The 23365-nt window shown below is 45.1% G+C and overlaps 1 protein-coding gene across 1 annotated transcript; it reads right to left on the bottom strand.

Annotated features, from left to right (window-relative positions):
• Positions 1 to 1608: 1608 nt before the first annotated feature.
• On the bottom strand, positions 1609 to 17638 carry LOC120051994 (WD repeat-containing protein 17-like). Its single transcript, XM_038998872.1, has 26 exons — positions 17516 to 17638; positions 17065 to 17248; positions 16132 to 16362; positions 12404 to 12655; positions 11977 to 12099; positions 11304 to 11491; positions 10939 to 11107; positions 9791 to 9882; positions 9373 to 9542; positions 8908 to 9072; positions 8329 to 8531; positions 7246 to 7395; positions 6605 to 6735; positions 6165 to 6290; positions 5790 to 5945; positions 5361 to 5425; positions 5076 to 5208; positions 4773 to 4864; positions 4506 to 4605; positions 4056 to 4195; positions 3592 to 3703; positions 3158 to 3402; positions 2797 to 2898; positions 2577 to 2675; positions 2198 to 2381; positions 1609 to 1728 (listed from the first exon to the last, which is right to left on the bottom strand). Exons 1-26 carry the CDS (start codon positions 17636 to 17638, stop codon positions 1609 to 1611), a joined length of 3855 nt encoding a protein of 1284 aa, XP_038854800.1.
• Between the last annotated feature and the right edge of the window lie 5727 nt (positions 17639 to 23365).

Below are 23365 nucleotides of genomic sequence, written 5' to 3' on the forward strand. Positions count from 1 at the left end.
ATAATTAAATCTAGCTCCCAGTATGCAATTCCTATGGCTTCCACAGGGTGTCAGCACTCTATGTTCAAGGTTTCAGGCTTGTTTTTTCCAAAATGAGTAAGAATACTGAGTTTTAGTACAAGGACACACTATTGGAAATTCGTATATATGCGCGCAATGAGGACAAGACGGACCTGCTAATATCGTTTTCCTATTGAACATACTTCTTTCCGTATGAAATATTATAGTTTGATTACATTTTAGGGCATCTGAGAAGTCAATAGAAACATATTTTGACTTGTTTTAACAAAGTTTAGTGATAGATTTTTGGATTCCTTTCTCTGCATGTTGAACGAGTGGATTACTCAAATCGATGGTGCCAACTAAACAGACTTTTTGGGATATAAAGAAGGATTTTATCTAACAAAACGACACTACATGTTATAGCTGGGACCCTTTGGATGACAAATCAGAGAAAGATTTTTTTAAAGTAAGGGAATATTTAATTGCTATTTGCGAGTTTATGAAACCTGTGCCGGTGGAAAAATATTTTGATGTGGGGCACCATCCTCAAACAATCGCATGGCATGCTTCCGCTGTAATGGCTACTGTAAATCAGACAGTGCAGTTAGATTAATAAGAATTTAAGCTTTCAACCAATATAAGACACTTGTATGTACCTAAATGTTTAATATCCATAATTTGTATGATTATTTATTTGAATTGCACGACCTTCTGTTTCACCGGAAGTTTTCGCTAGCGAGACGCCTAGCCCAAAGAGGTTTTAAATTGACAACTTTACAGGTCCACATCCTTTTTTTTTGGTCCAGCAGAAGTCTTAGACATTCACAGTCAAACACAGTACTGTACAGACACGATGCTGCTAAGCTGTTTTAATGCGAAAGCAATCAAGTCCTACATCAATTATTTGATTGATTGATGCTAAGCTAAATAAAAGGCTAACAGGTACGATTCTCTGTATTTGTTTGCTTTCGATCAACTACCACTATAAGCCTACATCATCATATGCTTTGCTCTTGTACATGTATGTGTGCGGGCTGGTTTCTGTAACAAACAGAAATGATGATGCAACATTGCGCAACGTTAAACCAACAGCAATACAACACAAATATGGTATTCATCAGTCAAATGATGCTGGTGCTATGACCATGAGCATAATAAGAATCACATAGCTCGTCGACTTGTCTGTCTGTGTACTGATGTGCACGAGACGGTGTGTCTAAAACAAGACAGCCGTACTATAATGGTCTCGCGCCTACATAGAAACACTATAACCCATTTCAACCATGCGAACCCTCTTTGTCAGTGTCTAAGTACGGCAACACGTTTTCTATGAGAAGCTGTAACACTGTTGACTGGATGACATGTGGTGCACACATTGTAAACCACATAGAAAAAGCACATAGTGAAGAGAACTCATTTTAAGCATCCTTCCTTCCATCTCTCTTCTTTCGTTCTGGAACGTCCATCCCTTCTCCTTCTTTCTCTCAGGAAGAGCAGGTGTCGGTCCTGACGTCGCCCTTTTACCGTCGTGTGACCTTGGCCTCGGAGGCTGACCAATCAAACGCTATTAGTCCTGTAGCCCATCCTCGTTGGCTAGGCTGGCTCTTAGAAGGGGTTGAGACGGACACCCGTCCCCAGAGGTGAGAAAGGGTTCACTTTGGCCCACATAAGAGCGTCGTTCAATGATATGGCCGATTTACCGTCCTCAAGGAAAAACACTGGGCCCTGTGTGAAGAAAGGAAAAACACGGCACTACTTTTATTCTTCTATCATTGACCTTTACATCACCATGGCCTGCAAAACAGTTTAAAGGTTGAAGTAACATCATCTTTCTCCCCTTGACTCACCAGAGGAAGTGACTGAGACACACTTGAAGCAGAAAGGCACTTGAAATCGTCGCTGTGTGTACAGCTTGAGCAGCAATTTACTGATTACCACCCACATAGTGATTACCCACCACTAGGGGACTACAAATAGTAACCACTTATGGGTTATATATAGCATGGTCCTCTTTATAAGGGATTAGAAAGCATGGCGGTTTCGGTCTGGGTTGCTGCTGAGCCCTTTGTTTGCCTGACCCAGATTAAGCCTAGTCCTTAACCAAATTCTGTGTCCTCGAAACTGTCCCTTTGTGACCAATGTATTTTTCTGAATACACTTTGATTTATTAATTGGTTGAATGCTTGAGGCTGACCTGGATCCTGAGTCCAGTAAAGCAGGAGACCTGGACGTCAGAGTGGCTGGGCAGATTGGAGCCTGTGACATAGTCGGGCCCCTCCAGGCCCCTGAGTGGCTCCTCCTGGAGTCTGTGTAGCAGACGGGCATGCTCTGCCTTCTGGGCCTCTGACGGAGGGGTGTAGGGAGCCTCATCAGGACCCCTGGAGCTGGGTGGCATGGAGACAGAATCAAACAATTCAGACAGGTAAAAACCGGTGTGTTTTAATGTCAGACTTTGAACCTCAAACTGTCTTGAGTTTGCTAGTCCAATACTTGGATGTGATGACTAACGTATGGGCCAGGCCAGATTAGAGTATATCAGTGTCATGGATTGATAAGACAATTCTTCGACTCACTTGATGAGAGACTGTGTGCAGGCCATCCATGCCTCCAGCTCTACAGAGAGTTGCTCTATCTGTAAGGGAACAGACACCTCTCTCCTCTTCATCAACTGACTGAGGAGGAAGGTGAGAGGTCAGAGATAGGGCTTTTAAATTCAACGTTGAAGCATTAGGTGATGTAGGTTCAACATAGACATTTAGAAAGTGCTCCATACTGTGGCTTTTTGCATCTTACCTGGTGTACTCGTAAAGTGCAGGAACGATGCTGGAGTATTGTCTTCTGATGGCCAACAGTGCACCGATGTAGCCAGATAGGATGAGCAGCTCACTTCGAGCTCTATAACACAGAAAGAACATCCAAGGTGAGAGGGCTGAGGACCAATCTATAGCAGCAGATGCTCTTATCCAGAGTGACTTACAGGAGCAATTAGGGTTAAGTGCCTTGCTCAAGGGCCCATTGGCAGATTTTTCACCTAGTCGGCTCAGGGATTTGAACCATAAACCTTTTGGGTACTGGCCCAACACTCTTAACCACTAGGCTACCTGCCTAGACCCAGGTGACGTTGTCTCACACATTCTGATTCCCATTCACTTACTCAGTGAACTTGGCAAGTATGAGCCGGTCCGTTCTCATGTAACCCAGAAGGTCCAGGATAGGATGGACAGAGTCTACGGTCCAGTCAGAATCACTCAGCTGTTCTTTGACGTGGGTGATGCCAACAAGCAGGGCTGCCTCGGGTTCTGGACTCATTAGATAGTACTTGACAGCATTGAAGATGTCACCCTCGCTGACAGCAGACTCAGCTAACGCCTGACACTCCTCCAGACTGGGAAGACCACACTGAAACAACACCACCAATTATTAACATGCATTTCTTACTTCAATATTGTTGTTGACATTTTCATGTCATATTGTCAATAGGTCTATTTCTATGTTCTTCTGTTTAAACAATTAGGACAGGTTTCCCGGACCCAATTTGGACTAAAAAGGATGCTCAATAGAGAATTTCCGCTGAATTTCAGCACCAACTTTTTCATGGATTTGGTCTATCTCTGAGGAGCTCCCAGGGTAGAAGGCACACAGCTTGGCCAGCAGGACCTGGTTGTCTGGGATCATCTGGAGAAGGTCAGCTGCCAGGTCCCTGGGAAGGAGAAGGGTGGGGACATTAGTCCAGTTGTTGGATTGCAGAGGACACATCCACACATCCCTTTGAAAACCCAAGCAGTCTTTATGAATGAGGTAAGGTACTGTACAAGACCAGGTACAACCGGATGGAACAAAATCAATCCAGAATAAAGTTAAATCCTTTATCCAGTAAACATAGGGTTATGATACATGAAAAATGTATAATACCTGCTTCCAACTGATGAAAAGCTACAAGAAATGAGAGGATGGAGATGATAAACAAATGCACTCTGTATATTCACAATCATATGGAGAAGATATATATATAATCTAGCCTGTCATGTTCATTAGCTCTCATTGGCTCTTACCAGGTGGGTGTGGTCATGTACTTCCTGGCTAGTAGCTCCAGGACGTAGTGAGTGGCCTGATTGGCTGATTCTCCCAACACCAGCCCTACACACACAGCCAGCTCCAGCTCATTACCCCGGATCAGACTGGCCATGGCTAGCTGTGGGACACACCCAACATGATAAGTTATGCATCTACTAAATATGCACATTTATGTTCACATTGAGGCATTAGTGCTCTGTAGGTTTTTGCTCCAGCCCTACACGTAAACTGATTCAGCCAATCAAGGGCCAGAGGAGCCGCTGATTAGTAGAACCGGGTGTATTGGGAGTAGGGTTGGAACAAAACCCTGCAGGAGGGTAGCTCATGACCAGCTTTAGCATACGCAACAGTGAATGTTATGTGTGTATTACAAGAGAACATACAGAGAGGATCATATGTAACCTTTGACGCCCTGTCTGTGTGTTTACCTCAGTGTTGTCCACAGCCAGGTGACAGCAGGCCGCCAGCACAGCACGGCCATCTTGGAAATACCACTCCGCTAGCTCCTTACATACACACTGCAGTAGCCTGGAACAACAGAGATTACACTTCACCCTCACAAGCCTGGGGTCACGAGGGGATATTCAGTTGCCCAGTATGGATGCAATGCACCATGGACAGGATGGTGATTACGTATGCTGTGGAACGCACCAAAATGAGGCAAAATGGTGTATTTTCATGTGAAAAGGACACACCCGTTATATGCCTGTATGTCGTCGCTGTTTGTAGTGGTTGTATGGCTGATTACGGCGGTCTGAGGCACGTGGATGTTGCCTTCACAAGCTCCCTGTACAAGAACAACAACAAAGGTATGACGTGCGACAGCAATTTGGCTGAATGAACCTTCATCAATACAGATAAGTCCATTAACATGGTGGTATTTTGTTCTCTCCTTTAGAGAACAGGGGTTCCGATTTGAACCGATACATGTTTTATATTATGTTATTACTTTGTTTTCTAACTATACAATTAATCATAGGATGCCAATGTTGTCATACCTGAGCCACTAGCAGCGCCTCGTTCAGTTGACCCCTGGCAGTAAAGAAGTTGACCAGCTTCCTCACGTCTCCCGTGGCGATGCAGTACGGGATGACATCATGGTTTTCTTCCTGCATGAGCTGGTCGGCTCTTCTACGAGGACACACGCATTGAGTAAGGAAGTCAAGAACCACTGTTGTGGTTCTAATTGTAAGTCGCTCTGGATAAGAGCGTCCGCTAAATGGCTCAAATGTACACGTAACCATAACATGCCTCTTGAATTGACAAACTATCTCAAAACATACCGTTGCATGAGTTTCTTCCAATACTTTATGGATACACCAGGGGCAACTGACAATGCCTTGTCCCACTGGCAAACACAGAAAACATGACAAACATCATCCTTATGTACAGCAATTAATGCTGTGATTGTTCATGGACACCCTTTAATGAGGGACATACTGTAATGCCGTATGAGTCCATGTATTGTTCCTGATACACCCCACAGTTATTCTATACTCTTAGAAAAAAGGTGCCATCTAGTACCAAAAATGGTTCTAAGGCTGTCCCCATAGGAGAACCCTTTGAATAACCCCTTTTGGTTCCAGGTAAAACCCTTCTACACGGAACCCAAAAGAGTTCTACCAGGAACCAAAAAGAGTTCTACCTGGAACTTTGGAACCTTTTTTTTTCTAAGAGTGTAGCCTAGGGCCTATAACGAATCAGTCCATTACCTCTCCCAGTTCCACCATGAGCTCACAGTATCTCTGGATCTGCCCCAGTCTCAGATGGATCTCTGCTGCGTCTCTCAGTCTCTCCTCTTTACTGGGAGCCCCGATCCCCCCGCCGAACTTAGACATCTTCACTATGGTCAATTCCTGGGCCTCAGACTACAGAACAGACACATTGAAATGGGTACTGTAAGGGAATAGTCGTGAAACGTTTGATGTTCTTTTGAAAAACGAACCCCTTAGAAATATGATTAATAGGCTTGGTCCAAAATCCCTCTATTCCCCTTTCCTTCGGCCCTAACCCTTGGATGTTTGCAGATCTGAAGGGACTGGATCATGTGTGAGATGAGACAGTCAGTCAGTCAGTGGTCGACTTACGGTTTTGAAGCGGACCAAGTGTTTCATGTGCATGATGCCCTTGCCGTAGCTCTGGGGAAGCAGACTGTCGTCCTGCCCATTGATCACTGACACCAGGTCCCACAGGTTATGACTGCCCCCTGGTGGCTGGAGGAAAGAACATAGAAAAATTATTCCTAAGCACTTCATAAGAGTAGGTAGTGTGTAAAGTACAGTACATAATACATGGTGATTCCAGTAATATGTGCTAATATTACTACCAAATAGGAGTACTAACTTAAAGGGTTATCCATAGGTTATTTGATACCTGATGACGTAAAACTATACCATGGAAAAAACGACTATACTTCCATCAAACCATCAGATTAAAACCATGTGTCTGGACTACGGGAATGGAATACCTAAATGACTGTAAATAGAGTGCTATTAATTTAAGGAAAATTGCAAGTAAATATACTCACAGAGAAACATTCGGAGAACCACCTGAGTTTCTTCATCCGTACTTCACTGGAGAGTTTATCCAGCTCCTGCTTGATGTCTCTGGACACCTTCCCACAGAGCAGAGGGGTAGCACCAGGTACCATGGCCCGATCTGGAGGAGAGGAGGGGATATAGTACTCTACCATACAGACACACACAGATTCAGAATACTGGTTCTTGTGAGGCTATGTCGTGTTTGGACTGATAAATATTTGCGGTATCACTCTCACAGTGGAGACAGAGTTATGAGCAATCAACATATTGATGTCATGAGTAATCAACACTTCCGTAACAATATCGTCATAGTGACTGATGGGAGAGTGATAAAGAGATGTTTACTGATGAATCCCTCATCCTGGAGTGTATACAGATAGAAATGTAGCACATAGAACTAACACGATTCCTTATTCTACATGGCCAGTGATGTAGAGGTAAAAAAAATACAGGCAAACGCTAACCGCAGTTCGCGGTGAGTAAAGTTACGCTCCCTGTATTTTCAATGCATTTTGTCAGCGAAAGGTGGGTAAACGCTGGCACAAAATAAGGGTGTTTACGTGCGTTACCCTCCACTGTACATGTTCTACACAAAACATTTCTTCAGTATCGTAAACATTTGACTGACCCGTGTTGCCGATGATATCGTCCCAGCTGTGGTCAGCCAGGACGTTGACCAGGAGCGGAGCGATGAGCGGAGTGAGGGACCACAACCTGACCGTAGAGTCCCGGGAACATGAGGCCATGGTGAACGGACGGCTGGGGTGGCAAGTCAGGCCTGGAGGAATCAGATCAGGTTACAGCATTGCAGACACAGTGTCAGTGTAGAAACAGTACCATATATTTCATTTCACATTCAGTGACCTCTATAAAGCATAGCTGTAACGGCTGCTCTCCTCCTCTTCGTCTGAAGAGGAGAAGCATGGGTCGGACCAATACGCATCGAGGTATGCAGTCATAATGAATTTATTTAAATGATAGACAAACACGAAACACTTGAGAATATACAAAATAACAAACGCAGTCAACAGACCTGAACAAACGAACTTACATGACACGAAGAACGCACGAACAGGAAAATAGACTACACAAAAACCGAACGAACAAACATACCGAAACAGTCCCGTGTGGCGCAACATACACTGACACGGAAGACAATCACCCACAAACTAACAGTGTAAAACAGCCTACCTATATATGATTCTCAATCAGAGGAAATGAATAACACCTGTCCCTGATTGAGAACCATATAAGGCTAATTAACCAACACTCCCACATAGAACAAACAACACAGACTGCCCATCCCAACTCACGCCCTGACCAACTAAACACATACAAAACAAGAGAAAACAGGTCAGGAACGTGACAATAGCAGGCTTCCCCAACTGGTGGTCCGCAGATTATTTTATTTGCCCCCCAAAGTTTTGTGAACAACCCAGATTTTTTTTCTTGTTGGACATAAAAGGCTGTGAAAACACCAGCAAATCAGCTCCAAGTAATTTTAATTTTGATTCCCACGCATAATAGAGAGAGATATGTGATTGTATGCAAACGCAAGCAAGGTTTGAGATGATAATGTTTTAGTCAAATATTATATGTTTGGCCTTCTGGTGGTCAGTTTGCATTCTAGAAATGATCCTGGGCCCGTGGCTGAGTCGATTTGATGATGGCTGCAGTGTGGTGTTCCTGATTCATTACTGAGGACCGGTACCATAAACATCAGCGCCGTGGTCGTAGCAGGTGTCCAGGCAGGTTCCGTCCCTGGTGTCCCAGACTTTAATGGTGTAGTCCCAGCTGCCACTGGTCAGCAGGTAGGGCACCTCCGTGTTCCACATCAGGCCTCGGACCGGCGCCGTGTGACCACTCAGCACGTTGATACAGGCATCCTGGGTATAATCCCAGATACGCACAGTCCTGGAGAAGGAGGGAGGGAGGGAGGGAGGGAGTGGGGGAGGGAGGGAGGGAGGGAGGGAGGGAGGGAGGGAGGGAGGGAGGGAGGGAGGGAGGGAGGGAGGGAGGGAGGGAGGGAGGAGAGGGGGAGAGAGGTTAAATACGGACTCCCATATACATAATAGAGTGACTACTCAAACCAATGGCATCTGTATTGATAATGGTAGCATATCAAATAACTACCTGTGTATCAGTATCTGTGTATCAGTACAAAGTGTTTGCCATGCATTATTCAGGTACTGTTACACATTGGTGGATGTGATAAATTACCCTAATGCAATGTGCTGTGAGACTCAGTGAAAGAACATATATGAATAATGTATTAATGTACTGCATGTACCCGTCATCTGAGCCACTGCAGAGAATACCCTCTCGGAGAGGAGACCAGCGCACGTGGAACACCTTGGCCAGGTGACCCGTGAACACCTTGAGTGGCTGGTCAGAACTGGTGGCCAGGTAGTACACACGGACGTTTTTATCCTCACAACCCGTGGCTATCATGTCTCTGGGAATGGAGAGAGAGAGAGACAAAGAAAAAAAGAGTGAGAGAAAGAAAGAGAGAGAGGGATAGATACAGAGACAGAGAGAGAGAAGGAAGGAAGGAAGGAAGGAAGGAAGGAAGGAAGGAAGGAAGGAAGGAAGGAAGGAAGGAAGGAAGGAAGGAAGGAAGGAAGGAAGGAAGGAAGGAAGGAAGGAGAGAGAGAGAGAGAGGATATAAGATCTAGTAGAACATAGGTAACTAACTATATCTTCCAGTATACTTGTTATACAGTATGAAAGGTGAACTACACAACTGGACTCTTACTTGTTATTCTGGCTCCAGTCACAACCGAACACAGCAGCAGGGTGCTTGTACTTGTGTAAGACCCTGCCGTCGATGGTCCTAATGATGCAAAAGCCGTCGCCACTACATGTGGCTATTCTTTTAGAGTCCTTATGGCTCCATGCGATACAGAAGATACCATTATTCCCATGCTGTTGAGTACACAAGGGAACAAAAAGTCTATGGCGTAAACATAAATATTGATAAACTAAAGAGATTAGTGATTGATCACTCTATGAACCTTTTCACACTATCATGCCGACCCGAACAAAACTGTGCTGGCTAGTGGATGCGTAACCAGGCTAGCTCAGTACAGCTTGGTTTGGTTTAGCTCGGTTCGGCTCAGTAGTGTGAAAAGCCCTTATGACTGTCATGTTTTTCGCCAGTGTTGTTGACGTACCTCATTGAATCGTGTGATCATCTTGCCTTTCTTCACATCCCAGATGAATGCACCGTTCCGGGACGTGGCTCCGGCTATGCAGTTCAGGTCTCCTTTCGAAGAACACAAACGAAGATAACAAGAGACATATTTATGACTTCCAAATGAACAAACGCAAGAAAGCGCAACATATTTCATAAAAAAAGTGCATAAAGTTGACTTCTTAATATATATTCAGTAAATCATTATTAATGGGAAAGAACCCAAGGTAACATTTTACTTGAAAATATATACTTAAGGCGTTCATAAAACATCTATTCATCACCAGCAGAGCAGTTTTCAAAATAAAAGTCAACATGACGAATATAAAGGGTGTTTCGAATTAGAGCATGGGAAGGTCGGAGTATGAGTGCATATTAAAGTATGCGCAATGGGACATGCGGGCACTTCTCGGCTGCGTACTCCATTTGTACATATTTTGACGCGTGCATAGATGCAAGCTTCAATGGAAAGTGTGCACAGAAATATGACGCAACCATGTAAAAAAAAACACGCTAAATTCTTGAAATCAATGGCCATTATTTGAGCTGAAGCAAGAAAAAATAAACTGACTACAATGTTTTTTCTTGATACATTAAGAAATGCATACTGTGTTATTTTTGGCATGTTTACCTGCCTACAATATCCACTGTACTGTGCAGAGATAGCAAGCCTAGTAAATCAATAGGGGGACTTGTTAGCTACTACTGTTAGCTAGCTAGATAGCCCCGAAGAATTGGTAGCGAGCTACCGACGAAGAATTGACATCAACCTTGCATAACATTCGTTTTAGGTCATTTTTGCCTGTTAAACTGTCTGGTTAGCTAGATTATTAAGATTCACATATAGCTAGCTGATAGTTATGAAGTAAAACATTTGCTTTGTGTATATCTTGTTTCGTCTCTATTGTTGCCATTGTCCTGGCTGGAATTAGGTTCACTGAATGGGGAGGTGCAGCGTGAGGTAATACAGTAGGGGGAGTGCTTCTCAAATGTCATGTTTTATGCGTTCTCCACACTCTCGTCCTCGGAGAATGCACTCGGAGCACGAGAGTGTGGAACACGGTAGAATGCATATTGAAAAACACCCAAAGTATTATGGTCTGTTTGTGTTCTCTCCCCATGTCTTACCAGGAGCCCAGGACAGAGAGTAGACCACACCCTCGTTGCCGGGAGACGTATAAACCGCTGTGAGGGTGTTGATGTCCCACACCTTAATGGTCCCGTCAAACGAAGCTGTCGCCAACAGGTTGGGGTCATCTGGCTTGAACTTACAGTCAAATATGGTCTCAACATGACCCTGAGAACAACATATTGTTTCATGGTCAGGTTTATCTTCAACACGAACTGGATTGGGAGATATGTCCAACAGAAATGCAGACACAAACAAGAAATAGAAGAACACCCTTAGCATCATCCCAATTTCCCTACCTCCCTTGCTACCACTTGTCCTCCTTTCTTTTCACCCCCCCAATCTCTTCCCCTCCCTCCCTCACCAGGTCTCGTAGGAAGTCCCACTTCTTGGCTCCCATGTCGTAGAGCCCAACCCCTCCATCCATGAAGCAGCAGACAGCGTGGCCCGGGGGGAGGGAGAAGGCCTGGTTCTGGGATAGAGTAGGGGGAGGAACAGCCTCACTGGTGGATGATGTGTAGTGGTTCTTTGTCGGGGAGATGGAGCTCAAGGCTGAAAAGAGGGTAGGAGGCAAATAATGGCGGGGCCAGGAGGGGTCAGGTGATAGCAAGAATGGGGAAAGAACACACTATGCTATAGAAAAGTTACAGTTTTTCCAAGAGATATAGCAATCTTATTTCACAAGATCAGTCATTCATATCCAAAACTCTGAAGGTATTGTACACTTTTAGAAAAAAGGGACCCAAAAGGGTTCTTCCGCTGTCCCTATAGTGTAACCCTTTTTGGTTCTAGGTAGAACCCTATTGGGTTCCATATACAACTCTCTCTGTGGAAAGGGTTGTACATGGAACCCAAAAGGATTATGCCTTGAAACAAAACGGTTTTACCTCGAACCAAAAAGGGTTCTTCAAAGGGTTCTCCTATTGGGACAGCTGTAGATAGCACCTTTTTTTCTAAGCGTGTGCTGCAGACTTTGGATTCTACCTTAATTTGTGGATTATCAGAGCTAATGTGTCAGTAGTGTGTCTAATGCTTACATTTCTTGGCTGGGGGAGAGTTTAACACATGTAAAGCATGGAAACCGGTCTTCTTCAGTTTAAAGTTGTCCAGAGGTGTAGATCTGGACACGTTCCATATCCTCAACACACCAACTTGAGAATCTGGAAACAGAAGGAACATGTTGTGGTATTGACAGTTCTAAAGGCCTGAGCCTTACACACCTGACCTCTAGCTACCTACACTGATAAACATACCCTACCTCATGTAAAGAACAAACCCAGGGCTGTGACCTTACCTTAACCCCCAGCACCCTACCCCTTATACCCTACCCCCTAAACCCTACCCCCCATGTCTTTACCTCTAGTGATGAACAGGCCGGGGGCGCTGGGGACCCAGCTTTCCCCTCCCCCTTGCACCCTAACCCATTGTACCCTACCCGTAAACCCTACCCCAATATGTCCTTACCTCCAGTGATGAACATGCCAGGTGCACTGGGTACCCAGGCCAGACACTGTACAGAGGCAGCTGAACTGGGGAAGCTGAAGGTAGTGACACAGGTGAGCCCCTCTGAGTCTACCATTCTGATGCCATTATGCAGGTTGGCCACTAGGAGGTAGTCTGTAGACAGGGGATCCCACTCCAACGCTGTGACCGGGTCCTCCTCATCCGTCCCCTCTAAAGACTCCGGGCGCAACACGTGCTTCTGGTTTTTAGATCCTAGGACAGGAGAGGAGACCTGCTGCATCAACTGACTAAATAAAGTCACCACAGCCCCTAATGAAATACCTGGAGGTACCAAATAAAGGTTCCCATGTGGAAGAAACAGTCAATAAATACATATTTAAAGGTTGTGTTTTTTCTTCCTGGCACTGATTCTGCTGGTAGCAGCTATTTCGAAGAAGGGTCTACAGATGTAAGATCTTCATTTGATCACTCTTTTGTTACTGAGAATTTTCCTGCACTGCAGGAAATGCAAACTTGTATTGTATTCAAGGTTTTAAAAGGCTTCTATAGTATGTCATTTTCACTTTAAAATGTCAGTCTTGATTTGCCCTAACAAAAAATTGATCAACATCTACAAAATATATCCATTAATTATAATCGACATAATAATTCACCTTTCCTGTTGCTGCAGGATTATTTTCCTGCTGTAGCAAACTGGCTCAAATTAAGATCCTACATCTGTACTTGCAATAATTGTAATATGTGGTTGTTTTTCCCGACTAAAATTATTGTAAGTCGCTCTGGATAAGAGTGTGTGCTAGCTAAATGACACAAATGTAAAATTGTTTGTAATAGGGAAACGCATGCCCAGATCTTTCACATCAGTGCAAATTAAGGAGATAAGACAAAGAGATGAAGCCACTTTAGACAATTGAGATGCAGCCACAGTCTAGAATGTCTATAGACTATTGAGATGCAGCCTCAGTCTAGACTATCTATAGACTATTGAGATGCAGTACGAATGTGTACTCAGTACGGATGGGTATTGTGAGTACGGATGGTACGGATGTGTACCAAACTCACTAAAAGTGGCAGTAATAAAGCCTCTTTTGAAAAATCTAAACCTTGACCCAGAAAATATAAAAAACTATCAGCCTATATCGAATCTCCCATTCCTCTCAAAAATGTTAGAAAAAGCTTTTGCGCAGCAACTCACTGCCTTCCTGAAGTCAAACAATGTATACGAAACGCTTCAGTCTGGTTTTAGACCCCATCATAGCACTGAGAAGGCACTTGTGAAGGTGGTAAATTACCTTTTAATGGTGTCAGACCGAGGCTCTGCATCTTTATATTTTACCTTTATTTAACTAGGCAAGTCAGTTAAGAACAAATTCTTATTTTCAATGACAGCCTAGGAATAGTGGGTTAACTGCCTTGTTCAGGGGCAGAACGACAGATTTTTTCGCTTGCAACCTTGCAACCTTTCCATTACTAGTCCAACATTCTAACCACTAGGCTACCTGCCACCCCACCCACTAGGCTACCTATCTGTCCTCGTGCTCCTAGACCTTAGTGCTGCTTTTGATACCATCGATCACCACATTCTTTTGGAGAGATTGGAAACTCAAATTGGTCTACACGGACAAGTTCTGGCCTGGTGTAGATCTTATCTGTCAGAAACATATCAGTTTGTCTCTGTGGATGGTTTGTCCTCTGACAAATCAACTGTAAATTTCGGTGTTCCTCAAGGCTCCGTTTAAGGACCACTATTGCTTTCACTATATATTTTACCTCTTGGTGATGTCATTCGGGAAACATAATGTTAACTCTCACTGCTATGCAGATGACACACAGCTGTACATTTCGATGACACATGGTGAAGCCTGTGTTTCAGACATAAGGAAGTGGATGGCTGCAAATGTTCTACTTTTAAACTCGGACAAAATAGAGATGCTTGTTCTAGGTCCCAAGAAACAAAGAGATCTTCTGTTGAATCTGACAATTAATCTTGATGGTTGTACAGTCGTCGCAAATAAAACTGTGACTGGCGTTACTCTGGACCCTGATCTCTCTTTTGACGAACATATCAAGACTTTTTCAAGGACAGCTTTTTTCCATCTACGTAACACTGCAAAAATCAGAAACTTTCTGTCCAAAAATGATGCAGAAAAATGTATCCATGATTTTGTCACTTCTAGGTTAGACTACTACAATGCGGCTACCCGGATAAAGCACTAAATAAACTACAGTTAGTGCTAAACACGGCTGCTAGAATCTTGACTAGAACCAAAAAATGTGATCATATTACTCCAGAGCTAGCCTCTCTACACTGGCTTTCTGTTAAGGCAAGGGCTGATTTCAAGGTTTTACTGCTAACCTACAAAGCATTACATGGGCTTGCTCCTACCTATCTTTCCGATTTGGTCCTGCCGTACATACCTACACATATGCTACGGTCACAGACGCAGGCCTCCTTACTGTCCCTAGAATTTCCAAGAAAACAGCTGGAGGCAGGGCTTTCTCCTATAGAGCTCCATTTTTATGGAATGGTCTGTCTACCCATGTGAGAGACACAGACTCGGTCTCAACCTTTAAGTCTTTATTGAAGACTCATCTCTTCAGTAGGTCCTATGATTGAGTGTAGTCTGGCCCAGGAGTGTGAAGGTGAACGGAAAGGCACTGGAGCAACAAATCACCCTTGCTGTCTCTGCCTGGACGGTTCCCCTCTCTCCACTGGGATTCTCTGCCTCTAACCCTATTACAGGGGCTGAGTCACTGGCTTACTGGTGCTCTTCCATGCCGTCCCTAGGAGGGGTGCGTCACTTGAGTGGGTTGAGTCACTGATGTGATCTTCCTGTCCGGGTTGGCTACCACTTCGGTTGTGCCATGACGGAGATCTTTGTGGGCTATCCTCGGCCTTGTCTCAGGATGGTAAGTTGGTGGTTGAAGTTATCCCTCTAGTGGTGTGGGGCCTATGCTTTGGCAAAGTGGGTGGGGTTATATCCTGTCTGTTTGGCCCTGTCCGGGGGTATCGTCGGACAGGGCCAAAGTGTCTCCCGATCCCTCCTGTCTCAGCCTCCAGTATTTATGCTGCAGTAGTTTATGTGTCGGGGTGGCTAGGGTCAGTCTGTTATATCTGGAGTATTTCTCCTGTCTTATCCGGTGTCCTCTCTGTCTCTTTTCTCTCTTTCTTTCTTTCTTTCTCTCAGAGGACCTGAGCCCTAGGACCATGCCTCAGGACTACCTGGCCTGATGACTCGACAACTACTGTGATTATTATTATTTGACCCTGCTGGTCATCTATGAACATTTGAACATCTTGGCCATGTTCTGTTATAATCTCCACCCGGCACAGCCAGAAGAGGACTGGCCACCCCTCATAGCCTGGTTCCTCTCTAGGTTTCTTCCTAGGTTCTGGCCTTTCTAGGGAGTTTTTCCTAGCCACCGTGCTTCTACACCTGCATTGCTTGCTGTTTGGGGTTTTAGGCTGGATTTCTGTACAGCACTTTGTGACATCAGCTGATGTAAGAAGGGCTTTATAAATAAATTTGACTGATTGATTGACTATCCTTAGACTATTGAGATGCAGCCTTAGTCTAGACTATCTATAGACTATTGAGATGCAACCTCAGTCTAGACTATCTAGAGACTATTGAGATGCAGCCTCAGTCTAGACTATCTATGGACTATTGAGATGCAGCCTCAGTCTAGACTATCTTTAAACTATTGAGATGCAGCCTCAGTCTTACCTGGCTGGAAGATAGAGAGGCTCCCGTCTGTGTGTCCAAACACCACCTTGCCCTTCTTGACGGGGTGCCAGCGGAACAGACAGATATCGGACAGGAAGCTGTGTGCCTCCTTGTGGATGGTGACGCCGGCGTCCAGCCCGCTGATGGCCCACAGGTAGAGAGGGCCCCGGTGGGACACAAACGCCACGCCGTCACCTGCGTTCCAGCACCAGCTCAGAGACGCTGGGATGCCTGGGTGATGGTACACAAGGGTTAGAGACACATTAGATACACACACACACACACACACACACACACACACACACACACACACACACACACACACACACACACACACACACACACACACACACACACACACACACACACACACAGAAAACAAACACACACACACACACACAGAAAACACACACACAAACAAACACACACATTCACACCCCCCCACCCGCCCACACACACACTCTCTCTCTCCTAGAAAAACAAATAACACCAAACCACCCAGTTGTCAGCCATCTCCCTCCTGATAGGAGTCAGTGTAGCAACAACAATAGCCAGTCCTAATGACATTACTAAGCACACAAACACTTCACTACACTGAGTCACCCTCCCAAGGCAACCCAACCTACTCTCTCTAGCCTCTCTGACACATCTCCCAGCAGTAGTGTCTAAAGAGGAACCTACTCCCACGTAAACTCCCTTACCACTGGTCCACAGTCATTCCTCATTTCCATTCTGATGATTGATCAGAACCAGTATCTTTTGCGTTATACAGACCATATGTCTCTATGTTTAGTACATTTGGTGTTATCTAGGCTGGCCAAAACTTTCCGCTCCACCTTGTTTCAAAACGTTTTCTCCCTACTGAACACCCCCCTCTGGCCCACCCACTCCCCTGTACATCTGCCTCCACTGGGCATAGTTCATTATCAGTACCTTTGGTGTTATCCAGCCTGGCCACAATCTTCTGCTCTGCCACGTTCCAGATGATGAGCAGGTTGTCAGCGCTGGCGCTGGCAAACACCTCGGGGTTGTGTGGGCACCACGATATGGCCGTGATGGTCTTCTTGTGCTCTGACATGATGGCTCGAAGCTTGAACTCATTGTATCTGTGGTCCAACTGCATTGGTGTTACATATGTAAACAGAAGGAGTGGCACAGATAATGATAGATAAGGAAAACGTCAATGACAGAAATCATTTGCAGATTAGACATCTCTTTTGAATGTCCTTTCGACAGAGAAGTGAGAGAACACACACAAAGAGAGACGCACGCATGCCAACACGCGCGCACACACACGCATGCGCGCACACATGTGCACAGGCACACGGACGCACGAGCACACACACACAAACACACACACACCGATGTTTGCCAAGCTAATTACCTGGTAGACATATATAGCAAGTGTTGCACAGTAAGCGAACCGGTCTTCACTGGCAGCACACACATCTTTGTTCCAGGGCTGGCACCCGGCAGCCAGCAGGCCCACCTGTTTCACCTGGGACATCTTTATCTGCGACACACAGAGAAGAGGAAGAGATGGACTACACCAGAACACAGGCAATGCTCTGTGATTCTTATTCATGGATTGAGGGATACATTCAGGTCTAAAACATGTTCTGTTCTCATGTACATCAGTCTTGCATTTCAGAACTGATAACACATTGAAATGGCTTACTATTCAGCCGTAACAGACCATTCTCACAATAACAGCACGGTAGCCTTAAACGCGTACTGATAAGAAACGTAGTTTGACATTTCACATGGAGTGCCAGTCACTTTGTAACCAAACAGATTCCAGAGATGTTGTACATGAATCAGTGAAAACACCAGCATGTAAACTCAGCAAAAAAGAAACGTCCTCTCACTGTCAACTGTGTTTATTTTCAGCAAACTTAACATGTGTAAATATTTGTATGAACATAACAAGATTCAACAACTGAGACATAAACTGAACAAGTTCCACAGACATGTGACTAACAGAAATGGAATAATGTGCCCCTGAACAAAGGGGGGTTAAAATCAAAAGTAACAGTCAGTATCTGGTGTGGCCACCAGCTGCATTAAGTACTGCAGTGGATCTCCTCCTCATGGACTGCACCAGATTTGCCAGTTCTTGCTGTGAGATGTTACCCCACTCTTCCACCAAGGCACCTGCAAGTTCCCGGACATTTCTGGGGGGAATGGCTCTAGCCCTCACCCTCCGATCAATGGAATTGAGATCATCCGGGCTCTTTGCTGGCCATGGCAGAACACTGACATTCCTGTCTTGCAGGAAATCACACACAGAACAAGCAGTATGGCTGGTGGCATTGTCATGCTGGAGGGTCATGTCAGGATGAACCTGCAGGGAGGGTACCACATGAGGGAAGAGGATGCCTTCCCTGTAACGCACAGCATTGAGATTGCCTGCAATGACAACAAGCTCAGTCCGATGAAGCTGTGACACACCACCCCATATCATGATGGACACTCCACCTCCAAATCGATCCCGCTCCAGAGTACAGGTCTCGGTGTAACGCTCATTCCTTCGACAAACGCAAATCCAACCATCACCCCTGGTGAGACAGAACCGCGACTCGTCAGTGAAGAGCACTTTCTGCTTGTCCTGTCTTGTCCAGCCACGGTGGGTTTGTGCCCATAGGCAACGGTGTTGCCGGTGATGTCTGGTGAGGACCTGCCTTACAACAGGCCTACAAGCCCTCAGTCCAGCCTCTCTCAGCCTATTGCGGACAGTCTGATCTGTGAAGTTATTTGGATTTTTACGAATTATCTTTGAAAGACAGGGTCCTGAAAAAGGGACATTTCTTTTTTTGTTGAGTTGATGTTGGTACCACACAGAGGAGCCACACAGCAACAGCAACAGCAACAGCCTTGAGACAGTCAGATTCCCCCTATTTACATTTCTCTCTCTCTCTCTCTCTCTCTCTCTCTCTCTCTCTCTCTCTCTCTCTCTCTCTCTCTCTCTCTCTCTCTCTCTCTCTTTCTCTTCTATTTTTTTGTATTGAACTGTTGTTTATTCAGGGGAACCCATAGAGACCAGAGTCTCATTTGCCATGGTGCCCTGAGGACAACAATACAACATATTCAAAATGATCAATACAAATAAAATAAACTACACATGACAGAATCAACACTACAGCTTCAAACACCACAAATAAAATTATTTACATGAAATCCAAACAGTTTCAATTATCATTAGATTCATTCAACATTAAAGTCCTGAATTGCCCTACAGGCGCCAGAGAGTCAAGGTGTACATGTAGTGAGTTTTATAGGCTATTCCAAAAATGGGGTGGACTGAAACTGAAGGAGGATTTACTTAGATCAATAAGTACTAGTTGAACCTTGAGAGTTAACCATCCCTGTGAACGGGTTTGGTGTCGCACATTTTTAATTTTGAACAGTACGTTTGGTAGGTCGGAACCTCTACGGGATCGGTGTCCCTATACCAGGACGGTTGTTGCTCAATATGCTGGCTTTGTAAGCAAAAAGGGAGTAATGAAGTGATCTAGGGGACTCTAACGAGGACAAGCCAACCTTTTGATACAGGATAAAGTGATGCGTAGTAAAACTGTAACCTGTGATAAAGTGAAGGGCGCTGTGGTAGACGGCATCCAAAGGTTTAAGAGTAGTTGCTGCTGCATTCCGATAAATGGTGTCACCGTACGTTTTTTAAACGTCAAATTACTGTCAATCCAAAAGCCCAGATAATTATAGGCTGGAACCTGCTCGATGAAAGAACCATCCAATGCATAAATGTGTAAGCCATCTTAAAAATTTCTACGAGAATTAGAAAACAGCATACATTTAGTTTTTCCGGCTTTAAGTACCAATTTTAAATCGACAAGGTCCTTCTGCAAGGAGACAAAATCAGATTGCAGCTCCAACATAGCCTGGTCAGCCGTAGCAGCAGTAGTGTACATAACAGTGAAATCTGCATACAGATGAACGTTATAGGTCTTTGCAGATAGACCAATATTATTTATATAAATAGTTTTTGGGACAGGTCCCAAAATCGACCCCTGTGGGACACCTTTAGTAATATCAAGGTAAGTAGACTTGACACCATCAGAAAGCACACATTGTGTCCTGTCTGACAGAAAGTTGTACACTCAACTTTCGTGCCAGTTCCACTACTCTTAAACCTTTGGATGCCGTCTACCCTAGCGCCCTTCGCTTTATAACAGGTGACAGTTCCTGCATCCTGTATCAAAAGGTTGGTTGGTCCTCATTAAAGTCCTGTAGATCATAATCTGTCTTCTGTCTCAACCAGACAGAAACAGAAGATAACAGAACCTGTGAGCACGTACATAGACAAAACACATCGACCAAACGCATAGACAAAACACATCGACAAAACGTATAAACAAAACACAGCTTGACTCCTCCCCTTCTCTCTCCTCCCCTCGTTCTATCTCCCCCTCCCCTCTTTTCCCTACCTTCACGTCGGCATCGTTCTTAGTGTACCACTCCAGATTGTCTGTGTCCATTTTCCAGAAGGATCCCTTCACCCTCCAGTCTCTCCAAAGCAAGATTAACAAGGCTCGCTGTTACAGGGAAGGTAGCTAGCTAACAGATTGACAAGGCTCTCTGTTACAGGGAAGGTAGCTAGCTCACAGATTGACAAGGTTCTCTGTTAGATGGAAGGTAGCTAGCTCACAGATTGACAAGGTTCTCTGTTAGATGGAAGGTAGCTAGCTAACAGATTGACAAGGCTCTCTGTTAGAGGGAAGGTAGCTAGCTAACAGATTGACAAGGCTCTCTGTTAGAGGGAAGGTAGCTAGCTAACAGATTGACAAGGTTCTCTGTTAGAGGCAAGGTAGCTAGCTAAGCTTACAGAGCTGAGGTGTGGTGATGTTGTCACAGCGAAGACAGAGCCGGCGAGTGAAGAGAGAGGAGCCTTGTGTGTACGTCTCAGAGATAGAGACGGAGGGGTGTGTGTATGTGTGCATGTGTGTATGACTGTGTGTGTATGTGTGTGTGCACTCATTGACTGGCGCAGCGTAGTTGTGTGTGTGTGGGAGACAAGTGCAGCCCCCGCCGGTAGCCAGGCAACTGCAGCTCCCTGTATTAAAATGACGTGCCTTATAACTCCCCCTCACACACACACACACACACACACACACACACACACACACACACACACACACACACACACACACACACACACACACACACACACACACACACACACACACACACACACACACACACAGCCCGATTACCACATACATCTGTGAACCTACTCATGTACCATGATGATAAATCCCCTACCTATACACACCCATGCACAATGCACACACACACAAACATACAAGTACCTACACAAGTACCTACACACTTCCTCACCCTAACCCCCTGACTGCACACCTCACTGACTGCACACCTCACCCACAACCACCTAACTAACCCGGCACAACCTCTAGCAGGGACCCACTGTCCCCCCTTGTCATCCCCAGCTCCAGTCTCCTGTGGAGCTGGCTCTCTCCTCCGTCAGATAATGGTAACAATGCAATCAGCGTAATGGCCCCTGCTAATAAGGACACAGTGGAGAGATCCCTCACTGGGTCTAGAGAGGCTAGCGATCTCTATTAGAAAGCCTCAATCTGCATGACAACGATGGTGGAAAAAGACAGGTTTCTGGAGATAGAGATATTCCTGACTTTGAGTATGGGATTGGTCTCTAAACTCATCTGAGGATCTGAGGTTGGTTGAGGGGGCTTGGAGGGTCCTTATATGATATTTTACACAGAGAGAGAGAGAGAGAGAGAGAGAGAGAGAGAGAGAGAGAGAGAGAGAGAGAGAGAGAGAGAGAGAGAGAGAGAGAGAGAGAGAGAGAGAGAGAGAGAGAGATGTGAGCGATGTGAGCGGGAGTGTGCGTTCGGAGCAAATGGAATGGCATCACACACATAGAACCCATGTGTTTGATACCATTGCAGCCATTACCACAAGCCCATCCCCCCCAATTAAGGTGCCACCAACCTCCTGTGGCATCCATGTATGTGTGTGTGTGTGTGTGTGTGGACAGGACAGTAGATACGGTAATGACTAGAGACACACTCGTCTCTAATTAGCAGGAGAATGACAAATGTACCTTCAACTAATGAATGAATGGATTAGATGGAGAGTCAAGTGGTAGCTCAGTTGGTAGAGCATAGTGCTTGCAACGCCATGATAGGGGGTTTGATTCCACGGACCACCGATATGTTAAAAAACATGTATGTACGCATGACTGTAAGTCACTTAATGGTATATGTGTTTTTCTAAGTGTGTCATGTGGTGGACATGGGTGGAGGAGAGGTGGATGGATGTGTAGGTGGGTTTGTTCGGTGATGCCACGACTATGTTCGTGATTGGACTCACATCCCAGCACCCTCGGCTGCGGGGGTGAGCGACAGAGAGGAAACTTGGTGCAGCGTTACCTAGGCGATGGAGACAGACTCAGGAAGGCTGTTCAACTGAAGTAGCACTGAGCACTGGTTGAGGGAGAGAAAAAGAGAGACGGGGGGAGAGATAGAGAAGTGGGGAGAGGGAGAGCAGACAGAGAGTGTGAGTGAGAAAGAGAGGTGTAAGTTGCTCATCCTTACTGAAAGAGTTAAGCCATCCATTCAGAGTATGAATGATAAAATCATAACTATAAAACGGGTGGTTTGAGCCCTGAATGCTGATTGGCTGAAAGCTGTGGTATATCAGACAGTATACCGTGGGTATGACAAAAAATATTACTTACTGGTCTAATTACATTGGTAACCAGTTATAATAGCAATAAGGTATTGTGGTATATGGCCAATATATCAAGGCTAAGGGCTGTATCCAGGCACTCTACATTCCGTAGTGCATTAGAACAGCCCTTAGCCGTGGTATATTTGCCATATACCACACCTCCTCGGGCCTTATTGCTTAAGTATAGACTAAGTATAGACTAAGTCCTCTTCTTTTCCACAAAGCAGCTTTTTTGCCTAGTTGCCTGACAATGCACTCTCCATTAAGCTACATTATAAATACTACAGCTACAGCCGGTCATTAGACTGCTACACCAATCTCTTGATGAGATGTGTCCTGCAGGACTACTTGGCTGGAAGCCATACACACTGCTGCGGTGTTGGTTTGTTACTGGTCACAGAGGTCAAGGACAATCCAAGGAGAGGAGCACAGCAGGAAGAACCAGTCCACATCCTAAATGAAAAGTTTTGCAACATTTTATCCCTTTCTTGAACCCCTCCCATTCTCT

This window comes from Salvelinus namaycush, chromosome 8 (genome assembly GCF_016432855.1).
Source record: "Salvelinus namaycush isolate Seneca chromosome 8, SaNama_1.0, whole genome shotgun sequence".
NCBI lineage: Eukaryota > Metazoa > Chordata > Actinopteri > Salmoniformes > Salmonidae > Salvelinus > Salvelinus namaycush.